Source organism: Sabethes cyaneus, chromosome 1, assembly GCF_943734655.1.
Source record: "Sabethes cyaneus chromosome 1, idSabCyanKW18_F2, whole genome shotgun sequence".
In the NCBI taxonomy this organism is placed as follows: Eukaryota; Metazoa; Arthropoda; class Insecta; order Diptera; family Culicidae; genus Sabethes; species Sabethes cyaneus.
Genome location: NC_071353.1, coordinates 162,171,274 through 162,191,900, shown reverse-complemented (window position 1 = coordinate 162,191,900; position 20,627 = coordinate 162,171,274). Strand labels below are relative to the sequence as shown.

Genomic DNA, 20,627 nt, shown 5'->3' with positions numbered 1-20,627 from the left:
GGTTTTTGGCTTTATGGCGTTGTCAGTTGTATCATTTTAGGCATTTCTTATCGTCGTTTTGCTGTCTCAATTGTCTCTTCATTGGCTTTTCTACGTCTGTTCATAGTATTTTCGTCGTTTTACATTTTTTTTGTATTTTTTGTTGCTTTTATGGCGTCTTTTCGTCGTATTTTCGTCGTTTTTCGTCTTTTCTTCATCGTCTTTTAGGCATAGTTTTTCTGGCATCGTCTTTTCGTCTTTTTTTAGTAATTTTTTGTCCTTTTTATCGTCTTTTGTGGTGTTTTTGGTATGATGGCGGCCTTTTTTTGTTTGCTGTTTTAATTACCATTTCTATTTATAGAAGTCTTTTCGTCGTTTGAATTTTTTGTTGCTTTTTTGGGTTTTTTCGGCAGCTTTTAACCGTATTTTTGTCGACTTTCGTCTTTTCTTCGTCGTTTTTTCGGCACCGTCTTTTCCGGCTTCAACTTTTTGTCTCTTTTCGCTGATTTATTGTCATTTTTATCGTCTTTTTTCTGAGGGTTTTGGCTTTATGGCGTTGTCAGTTGTCATTTTTGGCATTTCTTATCGTTGTTTTGCTGTCTTAATTGTCTCTTCATTGGCTTTTCTACGTCTGTTCATAGTGTTTTGGTCGTTTTACATTTATTTTTGTATTTTTTGTTGCTTTTTTAGCGTCTTTTTGCCATATTTTTGTCTTTTCTTCCTCGTATTTTCTGGTTTCGACTTTTTGTCTGTTTTCAGTAATTTTTTGTCATTTTTATCGTGTTTTATGACGTTTTGGTTTGATGGTGGCGTCAATTGGGTCTTTATTTGGCATTCCTTGTTTTTTTCTTTTTTTCGTCTTTTTTTGGGAATTTTAGTCGCTTTTGTCTTTCATCCTTTCTTCATCGTCTATTCGCCTGCTAACTTGTTTTCACTTCTTTGTCATATCTTTTCGCTGGCTTTTTACTATCTGTTCGTCGTCTTTTTGTCGCTTATTTGCTGTCTTTTCGTCGTTTTTCATCATCTTATCGTTGTCTATGCATGATATCACTACTTTTTCGACACCATTTCGTCACTTTTTTTGTCCTTTCTTTGTTGTCTTTTCTTCGTATTCGTCGTCTCGTTATCATCTCTCTATAGTATTTTTACTGTCTTCATGGTCTTTTTGCCATCTTCTCATCGTATTTTCGTCGTTTTTTTGACGTCTGTTTTTGGCATCATTTCTCCCCTTTTCTTATCTCTTTTTCCATCTTTTCAGCATCTTCCATCCTGTTCGTTGTCAAGACAACAAAACTGTTGTCTTTCTTTTATCTGTTCTTCGTTCTTTCGTTGTCTTTCTGACGTTAATTCGCCATCTTTTCGTTGCTTTTTTTGCATATTTTATCGTCCGTTTGACGCTTTTTCAATGTTCCGCTGTCGCCGTCTCTTCAAAAAAGACGAAGTAAAAATTACGAAAATGAGTCAGTAAAACGAAGAAAACAACAGTGAAAAGACAACATTTTCTACAATAGAGAGCGACACGCAAAAATGACAAAAAAAGTGAAGGAAAGATAGCGAAAAATCAGCGAAACAACTGTAAAAGACGAAAAAAGGAAGACAAGAAGACGAAGAAAAGATGACATAAAGACGCCAACAACAGCAGCAATTATAAAGACAACATAAATGACAAAAAGTCACCGAAAAAATGCTAAAAACAAACGGCAAAAAACGACGAACTGACGACGAAAATACTTGTTCGTTGTATTTTGACGTCTGTACTGTGCCAATACCACAGAAAAATGAAAAATACAAATAGACACAGAAAGAGACGATAAAATTAGGGTAAACCAACAGCAAAAAATGCTAACGAAGACTACAAACGACGACTAAAAGACGCTATTAAAAGCAACATAGAACGCCTAAAAAGACGCTAAAATATACAGAACTCAGTGATCGTAAAGTTACATAATTACAATTATAAACTCCCAGTGGGATTCGCGATACCACACTTGTCTAATAAAAGCCAGTCGTCGCATATTCTAATCTAGCTGCAAGAGTCAATAATATCGTAGCACTAGCCCCGCAATTGTCTTGTACTCTAACTGCCGGCTGTGAAATCTGTCGTATAAACCGTTTCGAGGCCATTTTTTGTATCCTTTCTGTATCTGTTACGTTAAAATTTTTTAAAATTTTTGGGCCTGTTTGTGTTGCTTTTTTAGGACAATAAAATGGTGATTTTGTCCAGTGCAGTGTTTCTCAACAAATAAACTGTCACACACTGAGTACTGTCCAAGGCCTGCTGGATCGGCGACACAGACCGAAATCATTTCGTTCGTTTTGCATTGAACGCAACGCAAAAGATCGTAATTAAGTTGTTCGCATCTGGCGAGACCGCATTTTCGCTTTCACAGCTTGGGGTTGTTGGTGGTGGACAATAAATTACGCCATCGAAAAGTTGACATCTGTCCAATTATATCAATCCTAAATCGCCCAAACGAAGGCGGTAGACCATGGCACCAGGTAGGAACAGGGCACTTCAAATAGTCGTACCTACCGACCATTTGAGTGCTGGCAGCTTTAGCTGCCTTGCTGCCAATGTGCTTCGATGGTGGTGTGGGATTTTACTCTTGAAGAGTGCTGTTCAACAAAATTCCGCCAACACCCGAGTTGAGAGGCTTGTACGAGTGAACGAACGGTTGCGGTACACGACCGGACGGACCAACCGAACAAGTCGTTCTGTCAAGTCAAATGTGCGAATTTGATCCCGATCCCGCCGCGCCGCGCCATGCGGTGCTGTCTGAATGGAAGCTGTCGGTTTGTGACTGATTTAAATTGATTGTTGACTATAGCAATGGCAGTGCTGAACAGAACACCACTTGAACCCTTTTTCGCTGATCGTTAACTTGATTAGAATTGTCAAATCTAGAGCGTAAAAGTGTTGCTTTGTAGGCGCTCTGGTTGGAGACAGGCCTGTTTAAAGTTTTGATATTTGACACCTTTAAAATAAACTTCGAAATTCCGTGTTCTGATTTCAAATGCTATGCTACACATAGCCCACTTTTATATCCACTTGTATACAGGCATTAGCACTGCTTTACATGAACCAGTTCGACGACTTTATTGTGGTATTCCAAACGAGAATAGCCATCCCTGTTAATTTATATTGTCCAACAAGTGGATTATTTCTCTAAGTAGAATATTAACCTGTCGATCGGATTACCTTTTGACGTTTGGTTTGGTTCGATCAAGCTTTTTTGGACATTCAATAATTGATACATTTACATAAATTTGTGATGGCACTTATGGAATTTTACGACTTCTATATAGAAAAGAAACTATACCATCAATTTATATCTTCCAGATCATTTTAGCTTTGGCTAGTTTTAATCCTGCTACCGGTATTCGGATTCAGTGGTATTTTTTTGCAAATTTGAAGATCGTCCGAATACAATTATGTCACTATGACACACAACTTCTCCATTCTCTTCCCTTCTTCTTCAGCTAGCCAGCTTACTCTAATTGCCTCAGGAAACCAACACAAAAAAATAGTAGACCAATTTTGCAATTCAATGTATGTGTTCCTTACTACTTTTGCATTACCAATCTCGTTCCTTGAACCAGGAAGCGGAACAAGCTATAAGTTGCCCTTGAACAAGAGGCTTCATTCGCACCTCAAGCAAGTACCACTCTTATAACTTGCCCTGGCAAGAGGCTTCCTTGTTGGTAAATGCAGAATTTAGTAGGCAGGATGTGGAGGGGTCTGAGAATAAACCCATGCTAAAGTCACTTAACATCGAATGGCCTTATTCTAGTAAGATTCGAACCCACGACCACTCGCTTGTCAGGGCAGACTCGGCAGATTCACCTTAATATGTTTAGAAGATTTGGACCTCCCCTCTTTGTAGGAGCATAGCCTTGGAAAATTAGGCGCCCCCTCGTTTTTTTAATCTAGTTTCCTTTCTAAGCTTATCATTATTTCGAGTTCATATTCATGCATGATTCCTATAGTTCCCTTAGCCAGTGCTTCGCAATACTGAATGCATGTACCTTGCTGAAATTCAGGTCCTTTTTGACGCTCCCAACGCCCAGCTGCCCAACGTTACGGTATGATGCTGTGAAGCAGGCTACCTTCCTAGCGACTGTCTTGATTTCCGTCTGGTTGTTTGTCGTTGCGGTTCGGTGTCTTCTAAATCTTGAACCGGTATGGAAGGCCGGTATGTATCATCGTTTTTGGGACAAACCAGATGGAAACATCCACCTTCTTCGTCGTCGCATCGTGATACTTGAATCTACTTGATACTTAATTGAGACGATTTAATGTACTTATCTCGAGCGGGCGTGCCATCGTTTTTTGCTTTCCTTACTTAGTTACCTAGTTGGTCTTACGTCTTATGACAAGGCCTGCGTAACGTACTTCCTCCAACTAATTCGGTCCATAGCAGCTATTCACCAGTTCCGCGGGTACCCAGTGCTCATCTAGCAGTGTCCACGTTTCATTTCAATATACACTTTATACGGAGTTGTTGCCTTTGTTGCCAGTGATCCAAGGTATACGAACTCGTCGACTAACTCAAACTCATCCCCGTCGATTACCACGGTACTGCCTAAGCGGGCTCTGTCGCGTTCGGTCCCGCCCGCCTGCATTTGCTATGTTTCAGATGTATTTATCTTTAACTCAATCTACTCTGCTTCGCGTTGTAGTCTGGTGTACTGATCTTCCACCGCCTCGAATGTTCTGTCAACAGCATTCACGTCACGGATTTATTGAAAATCGTGCCCCGCATTTCGATCGCCGCTCGTCTTATAACACCTTCAAGCGCAATGTTGAATAGCAGGCAGGAAAGACCATCTCCTTGTCGAAGACCCCTGCGAGATTCGAATGGGTCCGACAATCCACCCGAGATTCTCACACAGCACTGGATCCCATCCATCGTAGCCATGATAAGTCTAGTAAGCTTACCCGGAAAGCCGTTTTCGTCTAAAACTTTCCATACCTCTTGTTGGTTTACACTATCATATGCGGCTTTGAAATCAATGAACAGGTGATTCGTGAAGACATGGAAGTCGCGGCACTTCTGGAGGATCTATCGCAGAGTGAAGATATGGTCCGTTGTAAACCGACCTGCTATGAAGCCGGCCTGATAACTTCCCACGGATCTATCCAGCTTTCCACGAGCGTGATGGCGGCTGATGGGTACAACTTTCCGAAGGGCACAGTCAGGTTTTGACATTCCATGCAGGAGCGGTTCCTGTGGAAACCACTATAGTTGAAAGGAAGCGAATTTTTGTGCTTTCTTAGCTATCGTTTTGTGAAATAATCTTTGCATTGGGTCAATGTGACAATATTTTAGCAAAGAATAGCCACAAAACTGCGCTTTTGTATATCTGAATTCCTTTGGTCTGCGAAAACTAAACAATGTTTACATTTTTCCACTCAAGCGGCAAACAACCGTAGTGGCTTCCATAGTAACCGTAGTAACCGCGCCTGAATTGAATGTCAAAACCGAACTGTGCCCTTTAGAAAGTTGGACTCATCAGCCGCCATTATCGCTCGTGGAAAGCTGGATTGGCTATTGGTGATAGTCGATGGAAGATGACTTTCGAAAACACTTTGCAGGCGGTATTCCGGATACCTAGTGATCACTTGGTAGTTCTCACAATCCTACTTTTTTTCATTCCTGCAGACGGGACTAAACCGAAGCAACATTTTACATCCGATTCTTATTTTTGACAAGAAAGGAGCAAAATAATTTTTGAGCTCTTGGTTTTAACCTGGCAGCCTACTTCTGATCTTGAGCTCAAGCCAACCTTCCGAAGTCCACCAAGCCATATTTACTTCAATGTTCCCAACTTTATGGCAACATCACGAACTGAAATCCCTTATTGCTCCGATAAGGCTTCTTTAATTGTGTCGTTTAATTTTGGAATCACTTTGTGTTCACTTCAAGGCAAGTCCTCAAAGGATCTTGTGAATTTTTTTATTGCTTTACGTACCTACCCAAGTAACAATTTCAGGCTGATCAAACGCTTTTATAGCCGATTTTATTCAACCTGTGGTTAAACTCTGGTTTAGGTTTAGAAGTAAAAACCTTTTTTCAGCTCTTAAACATCTAAATTTAATGATTTTATCAAGCTTCGAGCTTGTTAATAGCTGCTTTTAAAGCTGCAATGAAGCTTAATAGAAGATTTTGCACACTTTTAAACACCCAGTTTGCACAATGCTGTCAATTCTACTTTTAGAACGATATGCAATATGCTTTTCCAGTCGCTCAATCAACGTCTCATCAACCTTTATGCAGCCAAAAAAACCTTTTTTTTTAAATTTAAAAAAAAATGGAACGCGATATTTTTTATTTTGCCGTAAACATACATTGTCGAACGCGATATTTTTAATTTCGGATAACTTTAATTCGTATAAGTAAGCTAATTAAAACTGCATATGTTTTTTCAGGAACTGAACCTGCCACCTTCTGGTCCATTAGCACTCACCGTATGACCCGCCCGATCTGCATTTGCAGAACACCCAAGCAACCAGAAGTCCGAAATTACTTGACACGCGAAGTCGAAAGTTCACAATTAGTTCAAATTCAGTTCCGTGGAACTTTCTTGCTGATTAGTAGTGTATATCAAGTATACGTGGAACTAAATGCTTTAAGAAGCGCTGTGAGTATTTCATAGATACTTCAAAGCTATTAGGATGCTACATGAAGTTCTGAAATAACTTTAGTTGCTAACAAGTTCTGCGTGCTGCTTTTTGTTTACATTTCTGGTGATAAAACCAGCAAACTATTTGAGATTAATTATTTTTATTTCACTCGAATAAATTTAATCCTCGCACATTTCTAATTACAAATATAAATTAGAATGCAATGCTCTTCATTATTGTGTTGTGTTGTGTAGCATATGCTGTCGGTATCTCACTACTAGTTAATTACCTGGCTCCAAACTTTATGTTCTATAAATAACTCGCGCTGCATAAAGCTGCTGCAAGTTCTTAAAGGAACTTTTACTTAAGAACAACTCATTGGCAAAATTCACATCGCTTGTATGCGACAAAGGTGACGCAGTGGATCGGGATAGGTTTACAACGCGGAACACCCGGGTTCAAACCCAACAGCAGGCAAATGCAACGAATATAGAAGTTAGGTAGAAGTATAAAAATAGAACATAAGAAGTGCTGCTAAATTTTAGTTTTTTCTCAGTTTTTGACAGTTTATTTCAAAGCTGCTTAGCGTTCTAAGCAGCGAACCCAAGACAGCTTGAAAGTTCGGTTAATTACCTTAAAGTGCCGCTGCTGAGCAAGTTATAGATTAATATACATAAAGCTGTTTAACCCTCGTTAGACACCATTATTCGAATTTGTTACTTGGACAAACAGTTGGAATATCTTTACACCTGAAAGCAGTCGATAATGTCGATAACTGACAAACTTTTGCTATCAGCCGAATTGCGAAGTTCTATGATCTGACCGTATGTGTGCTGTGAGCAGAATGAAGACTTGCTAGTAGTTTGTAAAGCCACTTTAACACCTTTAAGCAGCCTTAAAGCAGTTTGAAAGCTGTGAGCCTAATGAAAGCCTCTACTCTACACTTTAATACCTTTAAGTAGCCGTAAAACGGTTTGATGTTTATGGCTGTTCAGAAGCGGATTGTTTAGCAGAAAAATCCGCTGCTAAGCCTGTTTATCAGACTTTGAGAGAGAGCTGGTTTGAAGGTTTTTTTCTGTTGTAAGCCCTCCTCGTTCAGATAACCAACTGGTGAACAATCAATGTCTCAAGGTTTTTTTTTGGCGACCACTCGTCCGTTTGAAAGATCCACATAACTTGAATTAATAGCCGATCTTCTTTTGAAGCAATTCCTTTACTGTTTGTTTGTTTATTAAAGACTAGCTGACCCGACAAACTTCGTATTGCCACAAATTAACCTGTGTTGTACATAAATCATGAATCTCGGATGATCTTTGTCACTTCTCGAGTTTTGCAAGCCCCCCAGTGGGCGGCGCTTCCGACGGCGGGTCACCGGCAACACTCGCGACCGGCTCGTCCTGAATGATCTAGTGTTACTATAGATAGTTTTTGTGGTCTTGTTATTGATTAATGTTTTATGGAAGAGTCTCGAATTTCTCGAGTTGGATTAGTTTTTGAGTTTCGCAAAAATTTCTGTTTTATTTGTATGAGAGTCCATATCCCCCTACCACAGGGGTGAGAGGTCTCTAACTATCATAAAATAAATTCAAGACTCAAAAATCTCCTACATGCTAAATTTGGTTCCATTTGCTTGATTAGTACTCAAATTATAAGGAAATTTGTATTTCATTTGTATGGGAGCCCACCCTCTTAAAAGGGAAAGGGGTCGTAATACACCACAGAAAAAAAATTCTGCCATCTAAAACTCTCACATGCCAAATATGGTTCCATTTGCTTGATTAGTTCTCGAATTATGAGGAAATTTGTATTTCATTTGTGTAGAAGCCCCCCCTCTTGAAGTGTGGAAGGATCCTAATTCACCGTAGAAAATATTTTTGCCTCCAAAAACCTCCACATGCCGAATTTGGTTCTATTTGCTTGATTAGTTCTCGAGTTATGGGGAAATTTGTATTTCATTTGTATTGGAGCCCCCCCTCCTAATGTGGGAAGAGGTCCTAATTCATCACAGAAAAAATTCTTGCCTCCAAAAACACCTACACGCCAAATTTGGTTCAATTCGCTTGATTAGTTCTCGAGTTATGAGGAAATTTGTATTTCATTTGTACAGGAGCCCCTCCTCTTAAAGTGGGGAGGGGTCCTAATTCACCATAGAAAATTTTCTTGCTCTCGAAAACCTTCACATGCCAAATTTGGTTGCATTTGCTTGATTAGTTCTCGAGTTATGAGGAAATTTGTATGGAAGTCCCCCCTCTTAAAGGGGAGAGGAGTTATAATTCCTCTTATAAAGAGGGGAGGGGTCTCAATTCACCATAGAATAAATTCTTGTCACCAAAAAAACACCCACATGCCAAATGTTGTTCTATTTGCTTGATTAGTTCTCGAGTTAGGAGGAAATTTGTATTTCATTTGTACAGGAGCTCCCCCTCTTAGAGTGGGGAGGGGTCCTCATTCACCGTAGAAAATTTTCTTGCCCTCGAAAACCTTCACATGCCAAAGTTGGTTCCATTTGCTTGATTAGTTCTCGAGTTATGAGGAAATTTGTATGGAAGCCTCCCCTCTTAAAGGAGAGAGGAGTTACAATTCCCCTTATAAAGAGGGAGGGGTCTCAATATACCATAGAATGAATTCTTGTCACCGAGAACACCCACATGCCAAATTTGGTTTCTATTTGCTTGATTAGTTCTCGAGTTATGAGGAAATTTGTATTTCATTTCTATAGGAGCCCCCCCCCCTCCTAAAGTGGGGAGAGGTTCTTATTCATCATAGAAAACATTCTTGCCTCCAAAAACACCTACATGCCAAATTTGGTTCCATTTGCTGGATTAGCTCTCGAGTTATAAGGAAATTTGTATTTCGTTTGTATAGGAGCCCCCCCCCCTCTTAAAGTGGGGAGGGGTCCCAATTCATCATAGAAAAAAATTTTGTCTTCAAAAACACACACATGCCAAATTTGGTTCCATATGCTTGATTAGTTCTCGAGTTATGAGGAAATTTGTATGGAAACCCCCCCTCTTAAAGGGGAGAGGAGTTATAATTCCTCTTATAAAGAGAGGAGGGGTCTCAAATTACCCTAGAATAAATTCTTGTCACCGAAAACACCCACATGCCAAGTTTGGTTCTATTTGCTTGATTAGTTCTCGAGTTATGCAGAAATTTGTGTTTCATTTGTATGGGAGCCCCCCTCTTAGTGGGGGGAGGGGTCTCTAACCATCACTAAAACCTTTCCTGGCCCCAAAAACCTCTACCTGCAAATTTTCATGCCGATTGGTTCAGTAGTTTTTGATTCTATAAGGAACACAGGACAGACAGACAGACAGACAGACAGACAGACAGAAATCCTTCTTTATAGGTATAGATTCGTGCATTCTTGTCTGAAATCCTTTAATGAGATTCGTTTTATAACTACTGGACTATTTGTCTAGAGCAGATTCAAAAATGTTATATCCGCAAAATTTGCAGCATACTATTTTGGAGGAATTCCGATGCTCTTCCAGCCACATTACGAGGAAGCTTGTCTGACAGTTGGAGTGGATCCTCTAGAGCAGCACCGGAAAAGACATTATTACCAAGACTGCTCATAAAATCCTTTCGGGTGCATTTGATTGTCCCGGGGTTGTTTTCTCGCTACCCTTTTTCTATACTACCCTTTCCGAGGGTCTCAAGGGAACCAACAGCTTCTACGGGTTAGTTAATTCGCACCGCCGCCGTACCAACTATTGCCTTCATGAACCAATACGACCGATAGCGTGGGAATATAATCGTCGTGGATATAACTTTTAAAGAATGTTTTGTGCAACTGTAAAATGTTTGTAATTATGCTATGTACTATATGTTGTTACCTTTGTATATTATTGTAAAAGAGACTGGATTTTTATGCCGTTTTGAGTAAGAATATGTCGCTTGCTCAACCGTTGAACCACAGCGGACTGGCAAAAAGGAATCTTTATAACCTTTATGCTGAGCGTATGACACTTGTTCATAATTATCGTACTTAACCACCGACCGGGAAGTTTAGTCTAACTGGTTTTTCCAACGGGACAACGAAAGTGTGCGGCTACTTACTACTTACTTACTCCTTGGCACGAACAAATTTTATTGACGAGATCCGTTAAGCTCGGGTTGTTTATCGAAATCCTATAGAAGAATGCTTGACGAATCTCGGTGAATGGAATTTTCTTGTTGAAATATTAGCAAGTTTGAAAGTGGCCGAGTGAACTCGGTGTTTCTGTGTTGTTACTTTTGAAACAGTCTGTACCATAAACGGAGAAAATTTTTCTCAGCGGGTTTTCGAATCGAATTGTATCAGTCTATACACTGTTTTACCGATCCCAACACACACAAAACACTTTTTTCCAAAAAATTTGTCCCGAAAGTCTGAAAAAATTATGTTTTACACAGAAAAACTCATGGTATTGAAAGAAAACAAAAGTATATGCGATGACTTTTCACGTTTGCTCGCGTTTGCACGCGGTTTTTGTAGAAACTTCTTAAAGATCTTCTAACCCTACGCTTACTAAGATTGACGTGCGAGCAAAACTTCTTTTGATTTTGACATTTTGTGCCGTAAACTGCATGTTTTGCTTTTGAATTCGGCGGGAATTTTCATTCTTCTCGCTGCTGGTATATTTGGATTTTCTCATAGAAATTACAGAAAATAATTCTTAACTATGGGTAGCAATTGGTTAAAATGGCTTGACCCTTGACATTAAATGTTACCGTTTAAAGGAGACCGTCCATTTCGTCGTCTACGAAAAGGCAACAACCAGAAGCCGTATAGTCATCACTGGCATTCTTGTTGCGTGTTCCGGTGACAAAACGTCGCATAAAAATCGTTCTTCATTCCGGATGGAATCCGGAAACATTTCCGCTCGACATCCACGCATTTATCGTGCTCTTCTATACATAGCAAAAGGTCAAGTACGGTTCGACCTTTCAAGCTGCGTTCATTTAGTCGATCGAAAGCACAACACAACGGTAAAAAATCCATTATCCAGTGAGATTCAAATGTACTGCGGACGATCACGAGAACATGAGAACACACGCAATAACCGTTTCGCGACTTTCGTTATCATCGTATTTACGTACGTACGTCCCCGTACGTATACGAACGGTGAATTCACAAAGCCGGTTTTCTACTTCGCCATCAAATGCCAATTCTTGCCCCCTTTTGGGCAGGATTATTACCGCCTTCCATATAAGGATTGCACAGCGGACATTCTTCCGTGTGATTGCTGCTGTTGTTGCTTCTGTCTGATTGAAGCAGCGAACAAAGCAACCCATGAAGCGAAGCGGTCGAGAATCTATCTTCTTATTCTATAAGTCAACACAAAACCCCCAGCAGCCGTCAGTGGTTGGCGCCTAATAGATTTATAAGCTGCTTTTATACCTCTCGCATGATATATACGAGCGATCACACGTGATCCTTTTATAGGAAATTGATCGTGTTTCCATATCGGGTTGAGTGGTTCAGCAACAATCGACTCTGTTTGTGGAAAAGTTCTCCCCGGTCGGTATGATGACGTACAATAACTGTGTTCAGCGTTGGACATCTGGCATTCTGATGGTTTATTTGACAGAACTTTTAAAGAAAAACTAACCCTTTAATTACTGTTTTATTATGGAAACGGATTTGTTTCATTCAAATGCCTATCTGGTTTGTCATTTGTTGTTATCAAACAGGAGCTACAGCCAACCGCCACCTCCAACCTCAGCTACTTTGGGTCGTTACAGTAAGAGCACCAACCGGCTGCCAACCTCCGGCAACGGCCAACACCAACAGTTCGAGCACAATGGGCTATCCTCATCGTACAACCATTCGTCGGCCAATCACTATAGCACCAGCTCGCAAACGCTTCCCCGCAAGCTGTACGAACAGAAAACGAAATCCACCAAGCCGCTGCATTCGTCCACGATCAACGTATCGATCGTCAATACGGTTAGCCCATCGCCGCAGCCCACCCCGTTAACCAACACCGGACCGGTGAAGCCGGCTCGCACCTACAAGGCCCTCAACCGGAGCAAATCGTTCAACGTGCACGGTCTGAACGGAACCAACGATCCTAGTCCGATCTATCTGGAGAAGATCAGCCGAAACAACAACTACAACGCTTTCTACCGGTCCAACTCGCACCTGGACGATCTGCAGCAGACACCGTCCCGCCATCAGAACGAATCGATGCAGCTGAAGAGTCCCTCCATCGTTAATCTGATCAGCCGAAGCACCCGCGATCTAACGCAGAGCCCACTGTACGAGGACGAGCGCGTTCAGTCGCGAACCGAATATTACAACGAATATTCCACCAACAAAAAGAACGTCTTCCTCAAGAACCTTCAGAATCGGGCCCCGGAACTGTACCGCACACTGCACGGTTCCGCCGCCGGCAACGGTCAGAATGGCACCGTCGACCCGAACGGGCCCTCTCGCGAGTATCTGAACACGTACATCAGCCGCGAGCAGGAGTCCTCGCTGGGATCCCGTTCGCCGCAGACCATCAACAAGGACACGGCCAGCATCGTTCGTCGGGGCAGCTCCAGCACCGAAGACTACTCGGAATCGTACAAAATTACGCAAAAATCGGACGATCCGGCACGGCCCGGTGTCACGAATACGGTGCGAAATTTCCGCAAGAAAACCGTCCCCTCCAAGGACGGCCGGGGAATGCAAACGATCGAAACGAGCGAGGTGCGCACGACCAGCAGCAGCCGCTACCGGGGCGGCGATCAGCCGCCACCACCGCAGCCGCCACTTAAGTATCAGGAGTTCCGCACCAACGGTGCGTCGCACGGTATTGGCGGCGGCACCGGGGGCGTTGTCATCGAGCTACGCGGTAACTCGTAGACGCGCAGTCTACGAGGGTGTTTTTCTATAATTTTTGTTTAGTGATATATTTGGACTTTTTATAATAAAAGAAAAGCAATTTTTAACGAAAAAAAAAACATTTTCTACTTGTGCCAGAACTATGAGGGGAGACCATTCTCCGTTTCGATCCTCTCACTATTCCGTACTTAAGAGCTCTAAACTAATCGAATAAAACAAACAAACAACAACAGCGCAATGAAACAAGCAATATCGAGCAAGCAATTCGTTAACCCATAGTGAAGTTTAAAACTATTTGAAGTATTTGTTTTTCATAAAAATAAACACAATCGTGAGAACGTGAAATGTGAAATAAAGCTTAACAAGTGTGAATGCGGTGTCCGTTGTGTGTCTTTGAAGTTACTGAGTCATTGAAAAGGTCCATTGCGAGGGGAGAGGGTTAAAACCTTCGAAAATTAACTTTTAACCGGTCTCTGCTAGAAGTCATGTGAAGTAGAGAAATATGTGTTTCACGTATTTATAAACATACCAAAAGAGCACCCCTGGGGAACCTCCTTGCTCCTATTTATATGCAAGCTTTTAATGGCAAATTAAAACGAAAGAAAGAAGGAAAGAATATTGAAACGAATGAAACCAATAGAATAAAAAACACAATATCGATAAGAATATCAACTTAGAGAAGAACGGCAGACTCTCGTCCTTAGGCATTGTTGTGATACGAAAATCCATAAAATTATCCATATGCATCATATAAGACAGCCAAGTAGCTCTAAGAACGCAGAGGAAAATGCGTAAGAAAATGAATCTTTTCCTCAACTCAGGAACTTTAGCTAAAGAAGACACCCGAATTAATCCGTGTTTCGCTCAGCGTAAACCGACTAGATATTCAGCTTCTATCAAAGTGACAAATAGGTTTGATTTCCAAATTCGTCTCCACGGCGCTTGGTTCTAGGCTACTCTTGAGCAATCTTCCACGTTGAGCGTTCCTGGTGCCGGTGGGGTTGTTGAAGAGAACTGTTTTTGTCGCACTGTCGTTCGGCGTCCTTACGACGTGGCCGGTCCACCGTAACCTACCGTCTTTCGCCAGATGTACGATGGAAATCTCTCCAAGCAGTGACAGTAGCTCCTAGTCCGCAGCATCTTTCGCTCGAACACGGCAAGGGCGCGTCCTCCGTAAGCAGCGTCACGGCTTCAAGTCCATAAAGAACTACCGATTTAATAAGGGTTTTTTACATTGTCAGCTTAAAGTTAATAAAATATGAGGTAAACACCGACCCAGTGTCCGGCTTCGAGATGCCGGTCTAACTAGCCAGTCGTCATATGTTCGAATCTCGGCTAGGTGATGCTGCTAGATAGAGTCAGTGGGATAAAATTGTTGTTCTTGCCTCTTGATAAAGAAGGGTCAAGTCTTTGAAAGACGTTTAAGCCCACGGCTTTGCTTTTTTATCAGATAAGAAAAATGAAATATATTTTGTGGTGTAGTATATATTGGTTTTTCGGATGGGATTCCGAATGGAAGCGCGGATTTTCTTTGGCTGGCGTTTGTTTTGCGAGCTTGAGAGGACTGAGTTTTATTTACGTAGGGGGAGGATGTGGCATGCTGGTATTTTTACCATATTAGAGTGTAACGTGTATCTGGGACAGAGAAAAAGTGTCGGAGTTGGTTGCTCCATAAACAACATCTAAAGCCATCCTCGTGTTTTTAGTCTTGACCTTAACATGCGGTCAGGCCTATAAATTAATATTTTTGAAACGGTTCGGGATTTTGTTCCGCGCGTCCACGGTAAAACTAAAGGAATGTGCGGAAAGAAAACGTGCGATGTATTAGGGAAATATCAAAAATACTGTTCAAATATTACGAACACGTCCGTTATAAAAACTGCGCAAAATAGAATTACAAATCCAGCTTTTTACGAGCCATAATGGCGGACGTGTTCGTAATATTTAAACAGCATTTTTGACATTTCCCTAATACATCGCACGTTTTCTTTCCGTACATTCCTTTAGTTTTACCGTGAACGCGTCCGCCATTATGGCTCGTAAAAAGCTGGATAGTTGTCAAAATTTTCGCACGTATATCGCCTCCACTTTGGTACATATATGTTCTTATATGGCGTGAAATATAACTTTTTCGTTCAGATATGATTTCGTATACCTCAGTTGCAAACGAGATATACAAACCAAATGGTTTACTGGGTTGTGCAGTCTCCTTTTATCCAGCGCCTCTATGGTTCAAAGGTGCATGAGTACCAGCGAGCCACATACGCTGGCGGGTGTTGTGGGTTCGAATCCGGTTGTAAGCTCAGATTATAGCTTGGTTCGACCCATGCACCGTCCAGCATTGGACAAAAGGTAGGAGTCACAATGATTACTTGTTAAGCGTAGCTACCAGTAACCCCCCCCCCCCCTCAACTTTACACTCTTTCCCATCCATTTAAAAAAAAATACAAGGGTCCATGCCTAGTGGCACGGGCGCAGGCTTAGAGTAGGACTACGAATGTAGAGCAATTCGTCTCCCAATGCCAAAGCCGGTGATTTTTGTACGAATTTCATATAATAAATTCCCCAGTTGCGCAGTTACGGAAGGTTTACTTGCGCTGTTGTATTTTGTACAACCCCTGTGAACCGTTGACTTTATCTCGGTATATCTCGGGAATCTAGCAATAACTAAAATTACTGTTTTCAGTAAGGTTGATCCGCAGACAAATGGTGGAAAAAGTTCCATAAGTTTTTCACCAAGTGGCATTAGTAATCGCGAGAATTCTGTTACGTTTTAGCATGCCTATAAAACGGAGTTGACGCGAGTAACGAAAGGTAAAGGATTGTGTTCTTACATGTGAGAAATTCATAATTTCAACTCTTCAGCTAATTTGAATGGTGGACCTGAAAAGGTCCGTTTGTTAATCTCGAATTCTCCAATTTCTGACTCGTGGTGTCCATTGCCTACTTTCGTCCATCAGATAGGTTATTGGTGTGTGGATTAATGGTGGGAATACTGTTTATCGGACAAACGCTACTGGTAGGATCTGTAACCTGTAACCTAGACTTTTATGTTTATGTTATGATGTTGAGTCGCAAGCTAGCTGCTTACCGATGTGTCTCTAACGAAAGCCGGTGAGCGACTGATGACGCGCACCGAGGCAAAGGCAAACAATGTTTCAAACACAACCTTTAAAATTATGCCACGGATGTGACTCGAAAACTTGCTGTTCGATGCGTCGCAAGCTAGCTACTTGCCGATGTGTTCATGTGTTTCCAACGAAAGCCGGTGACCGAAGAAGGTAAGGAAGTTTAACCCATAGCTCGTCTGACGTGGGAAAGCAAAAAAATGCAAATAATGAAATATTAAATATTTGACTCATATTTTCTCAATTATTAAACGTCTGTTAGGGAAACATGTTATCTTCTTCTTCTTCAGCAGCATAGAGCCGGGGTGGCTCGTGCTGTTTCAAGCACTCGTCTCCATTCAACTCGGTCTTGGGCCACTCGTCGCCAATTTCCTAGTCGTCTCAGAAGTCGCAAATCGCGTTGGGCCCTCCTGTTCCTGGTGTCGGTGGGGTTGTTGAAGAGGACTATTTTCGTCGCACGGCCCACCGTAGCCTGCTAACTTTCGCTAGATGTACGATGGGAGTCTCCCCAAGCAGTGCCTGTAGCTCGTGATTCATACGCCTCCGCCACTCTTCGCTTTCAGTTTGTACTCCGCCAAATATCGTCCGCAGCACTTTCCGCTCAAACACGGCAAGAGCGCGTATGTCCTCCGTGAGCAGCGTTACGGCTTCAAGTCCATAGAGAACTACCGGTCTAATAAGGGTTTTGTACATTGCTGGCTTCGTGCGGCGGCGTATGCTTCCTGATCGTAGCGTTTTACGAAGGGCAAAGTCACCAGCGATCCCAAATACACGAACTCCTCTACCACTTCTAGTTCGTCGCAGTCAATGGTTACCGTCCGTGGGAGACGCGCGTTTGTTTCCTTTGAGCCTTTTCCTTTCATGTATTTGGTCTTCAACGCATTAATTTTTTGCCCAATCCTCCTAGACTCCGCTTTCAGTCTGGCGTAGATTGCCTCCGCCGTCGCAAAGTTCCTGGCTGTGATATCGAAGTCATCTGCAAAGCCTAGAAGTTGGCTACCCTTGGTAAAAAATCGTGCCTCTCGTTTCGATGCCCGCTCGTCGGATCACCCCCTCAAGAGGGATGTTGAACAGCATGCAGGTTAAACCATCATCTTGTCTCAACCCTCGTCGCGTCTCGAAGGGACTCGAGAGTGTCCCAGAGATGCGTACGAAACACATTACTCGATCCAATGTAGCCTTGATCAGTCGCGTCAGTTTGTCCGGAAAACTGTATTCGTGCATTATCTGCTATACCTTGTCTCGATCGACTGTATCGTATGCTGCTTTGAAATCAATAAATCATGTCCGACATTTCTGCAAGATCTGTCGGATAGTAAAAATTTGGTCCGTAGTTGCGCGAGCCCCCATGAAACCCGCCTGATAATTCCCTACGAAACCTTGTGCTATCGGTGACAGCCGGCGTAACAGGATCTGGGAGAGTACCTTGTAGGCGGCGTTTACCAGCGTAATACCACCATAGTTGCAGCAGTCTAGCCGATCGCCCTTTTTGTAGATGGGACAAACCACTCCTTCCATCCATTCCTCCGGTAGCTTTTCCTCCTCCCAAATCCTCGAAATAACCCAGTGTAGAGCCTTTGCTAGCGTTTCTCCGCCATGTTTATAAAGCTCTGCCGGTAGGCGGTCCTTCCCAGCGGCTTTATTGGTCTTCAGCAGCCTGATTTCTCGTTTGACTTCTTGGAGATCAGGTGCTAGGACATCACTATCTTCCATGGGCGCTCCTAGGTTAATTTCCGTTCCGCCTCCTTCTGCGACTTCGCCATTAAGATGTTCATCGAAGAACTGCTTCCACCTGTCGACCACCTCGCGCTCGTTTGTGATTAGATCCCCTCCCTCGTCCCTATACCTGTCAGGTTTCGGTTTGTAGCCCTTCCGAGTTTGGTTCACCTTCTCATAAAACTTGCGCGTGTCATTAGCTCGGAATAGTTGCTCTAATTCTTCACGATCTCTGTCCTCCTTTTGGCGCTTTTTTCTCCTCAGTATCGTGGTCAACTGGTTTCTAGCTCGTCGGTATTTGGCCAGGTTCTCTCTAGTGGCAATATTTAGATAATTTATCCAAGCATTTTTTTTCTCTTCCACCGCTTGTTGGCATTCCCCATCAAACCAATCATTTTGTGTACTCCGAGGCCTAATACCTAGTGCCGCGGTAGCGGCCTCTCCGATGGCCGAGCGTATTCTGCCCCAACCGTCTTCGAGGTTTGAAGCACCTAACTCCTCGGAAGAAGGCAGTGCCTCATTCAGTACTCGCGCATAGTTCTCGGCAGCTTGTGGGTTGTCTAGCTGCCTGATGTTCAGCCGAGGAGGGCGGCTTTGACGTGTCCGGTATACGGTCAGAATCAATATCCGCACCCCGACGGGAGCGTACGTTCGTGATGTTAGAGAAAACTCGGCCCTCTATGAGAACGTGGTCAATTTGGTTCATTGTACGCTGGTCAGGTGATCTCTAGGTGACCTTGTGGAGATCCTTGCGCGGGAAAAAGGTGCTTCGGATTTCCAGGCTTCGGGAAACTGCGAAGTTTATACATCGTTGGCCGTTATCGTTTGTGTCGGTGTGCAGGCTATGGGATCCTACCACCGGTCTATACATCTCTTCCCTACCGATCTGGGCATTCATATCCCCGATGACGATCTTGATGTCCCGTGACGAGCAGCTGTCGTACGTTACCTCCAGCCTCGCGTAGAACGCTTCTTTCTCATTGTCGGGTCTACCTTCGTGCGGGCAGTGCACGTTAATGATGCTATAATTGAAGAAACGGCCCTTTATCCTCAATACACACATTCTCTCGTTGATCGCCTTCCAATCTATCACGCGATCCTGCATTCCGCCCAGCACTACAAAACCCGTTCCCAGTTCGTTGGTAGCGCCACCGCTCTGGTAAAACTGGGCATTTCCGCCACGGATCTTCCATACCTGCTCTCCTTTGCGACAGATTTCCTGCAGAGCTACGATGCCGAGTTTGCGGGGTTCCAAGTCCGGAGTCTCCATTCGTCGTCCTTGTTCCGTCGCCTAGGTCGATGCCGAATATTCCGCTCCGAATATGCTTGAATGTTGTTAGTTTAAGTTTAATTTAGGTGTGTAGCCGTACTGGGGCAACACTACCGAGTCTCGCGATGGGGCTGCCATCTTATAGTGCCGAGACTCACTATACCTTCTTCCCGGTTAGTATACGACCTTAGTTTCCACCGGGGTTGGTTACCCGATCTCCGCTAAGGTTGCTCGTATTCCGGCTGGTACCACGAGGAGGTCGGGATCGGAGTTACTGGGTAAGAGGCTAACGACCACTGTTCGAGCAGTTACCTACAGCTCGATGTAATTTAAGTTACAGTCGCCCCTCGTCAACGCGATCGCAGATCGACGAAGGCGGTGACTGCTGATCGACGAAGTTCGTAACGCAACGCATGGGCCGATCGATGATTTCTGCTGGTTCGACGTGTACAGTTCCGAAACTTTCCACTGCAGGACTTGTGTGGAAATTTCCTGGCGTCACACGTTCAGAAGTTTTTTAGCCAGCACTGAGTAAAGACGTGTTATGATGTTAGTGTGAGTGTGATGATGAAGTTAAGTTGATTTTTAAAGTGTTCTAAATGTGTAGTTATATAAGGATAGACAATAAAGTTATTAATTAATGTAAACGATTGTGAAGTTTTTCCCTCGACCCTTCCGAAATTCTCCCACGGGTTAGTTATACAGTCCACTACTCGACCATAATTTGGTCCTTCGAGCCGGATGTTGTGAGAGACTGAGATTTCGGAAGTGAAAATGGTAGTGCGCTCGAGAAGCGAGCCAGTGAAATAGTGGAAAAACTGCCGAAAAGAGACGGTCATATTTGGACGCCATCTTGGTGAGCATGTGCTAGTGGAAAAATACCGAGAAAAAACCGCCGCCATTTTGTTAAAATTCGATGGCATAAACCTAAAATAGTGAAGTGATTGAAGTGTTCCGATCGAAGACGTAAGCTTTGGTATACGTGAACACAGACTTGGCTGTGTTTCTCCCGGTTTTGAGCATTAGGCTTGAAACTAAGTTGCGTCTTCGGTGGTATGTCCGGAGGTTCCAAGCAACCGCATGGTAGTGTCG

The 20,627-nt window shown here is 42.9% G+C and overlaps 1 protein-coding gene across 3 annotated transcripts in view; it reads left to right on the top strand.

The window, feature by feature from the left end:
• The window catches only part of LOC128733073 (uncharacterized), a 162,160-nt gene extending 148,368 nt beyond the window's left edge, over positions 1-13,792 (top strand). For all 3 annotated transcript variants that reach the window (XM_053826664.1, XM_053826666.1, XM_053826665.1), the window contains exon 7: positions 12,284-13,792. In XM_053826664.1, coding sequence (XP_053682639.1) covers positions 12,284-13,442 — 1,159 coding nt within the window. In that variant the 3' untranslated portion in view covers positions 13,443-13,792. The remainder of the gene's footprint in view (positions 1-12,283) is intronic.
• Positions 13,793-20,627: the final 6,835 nt, after the last annotated feature.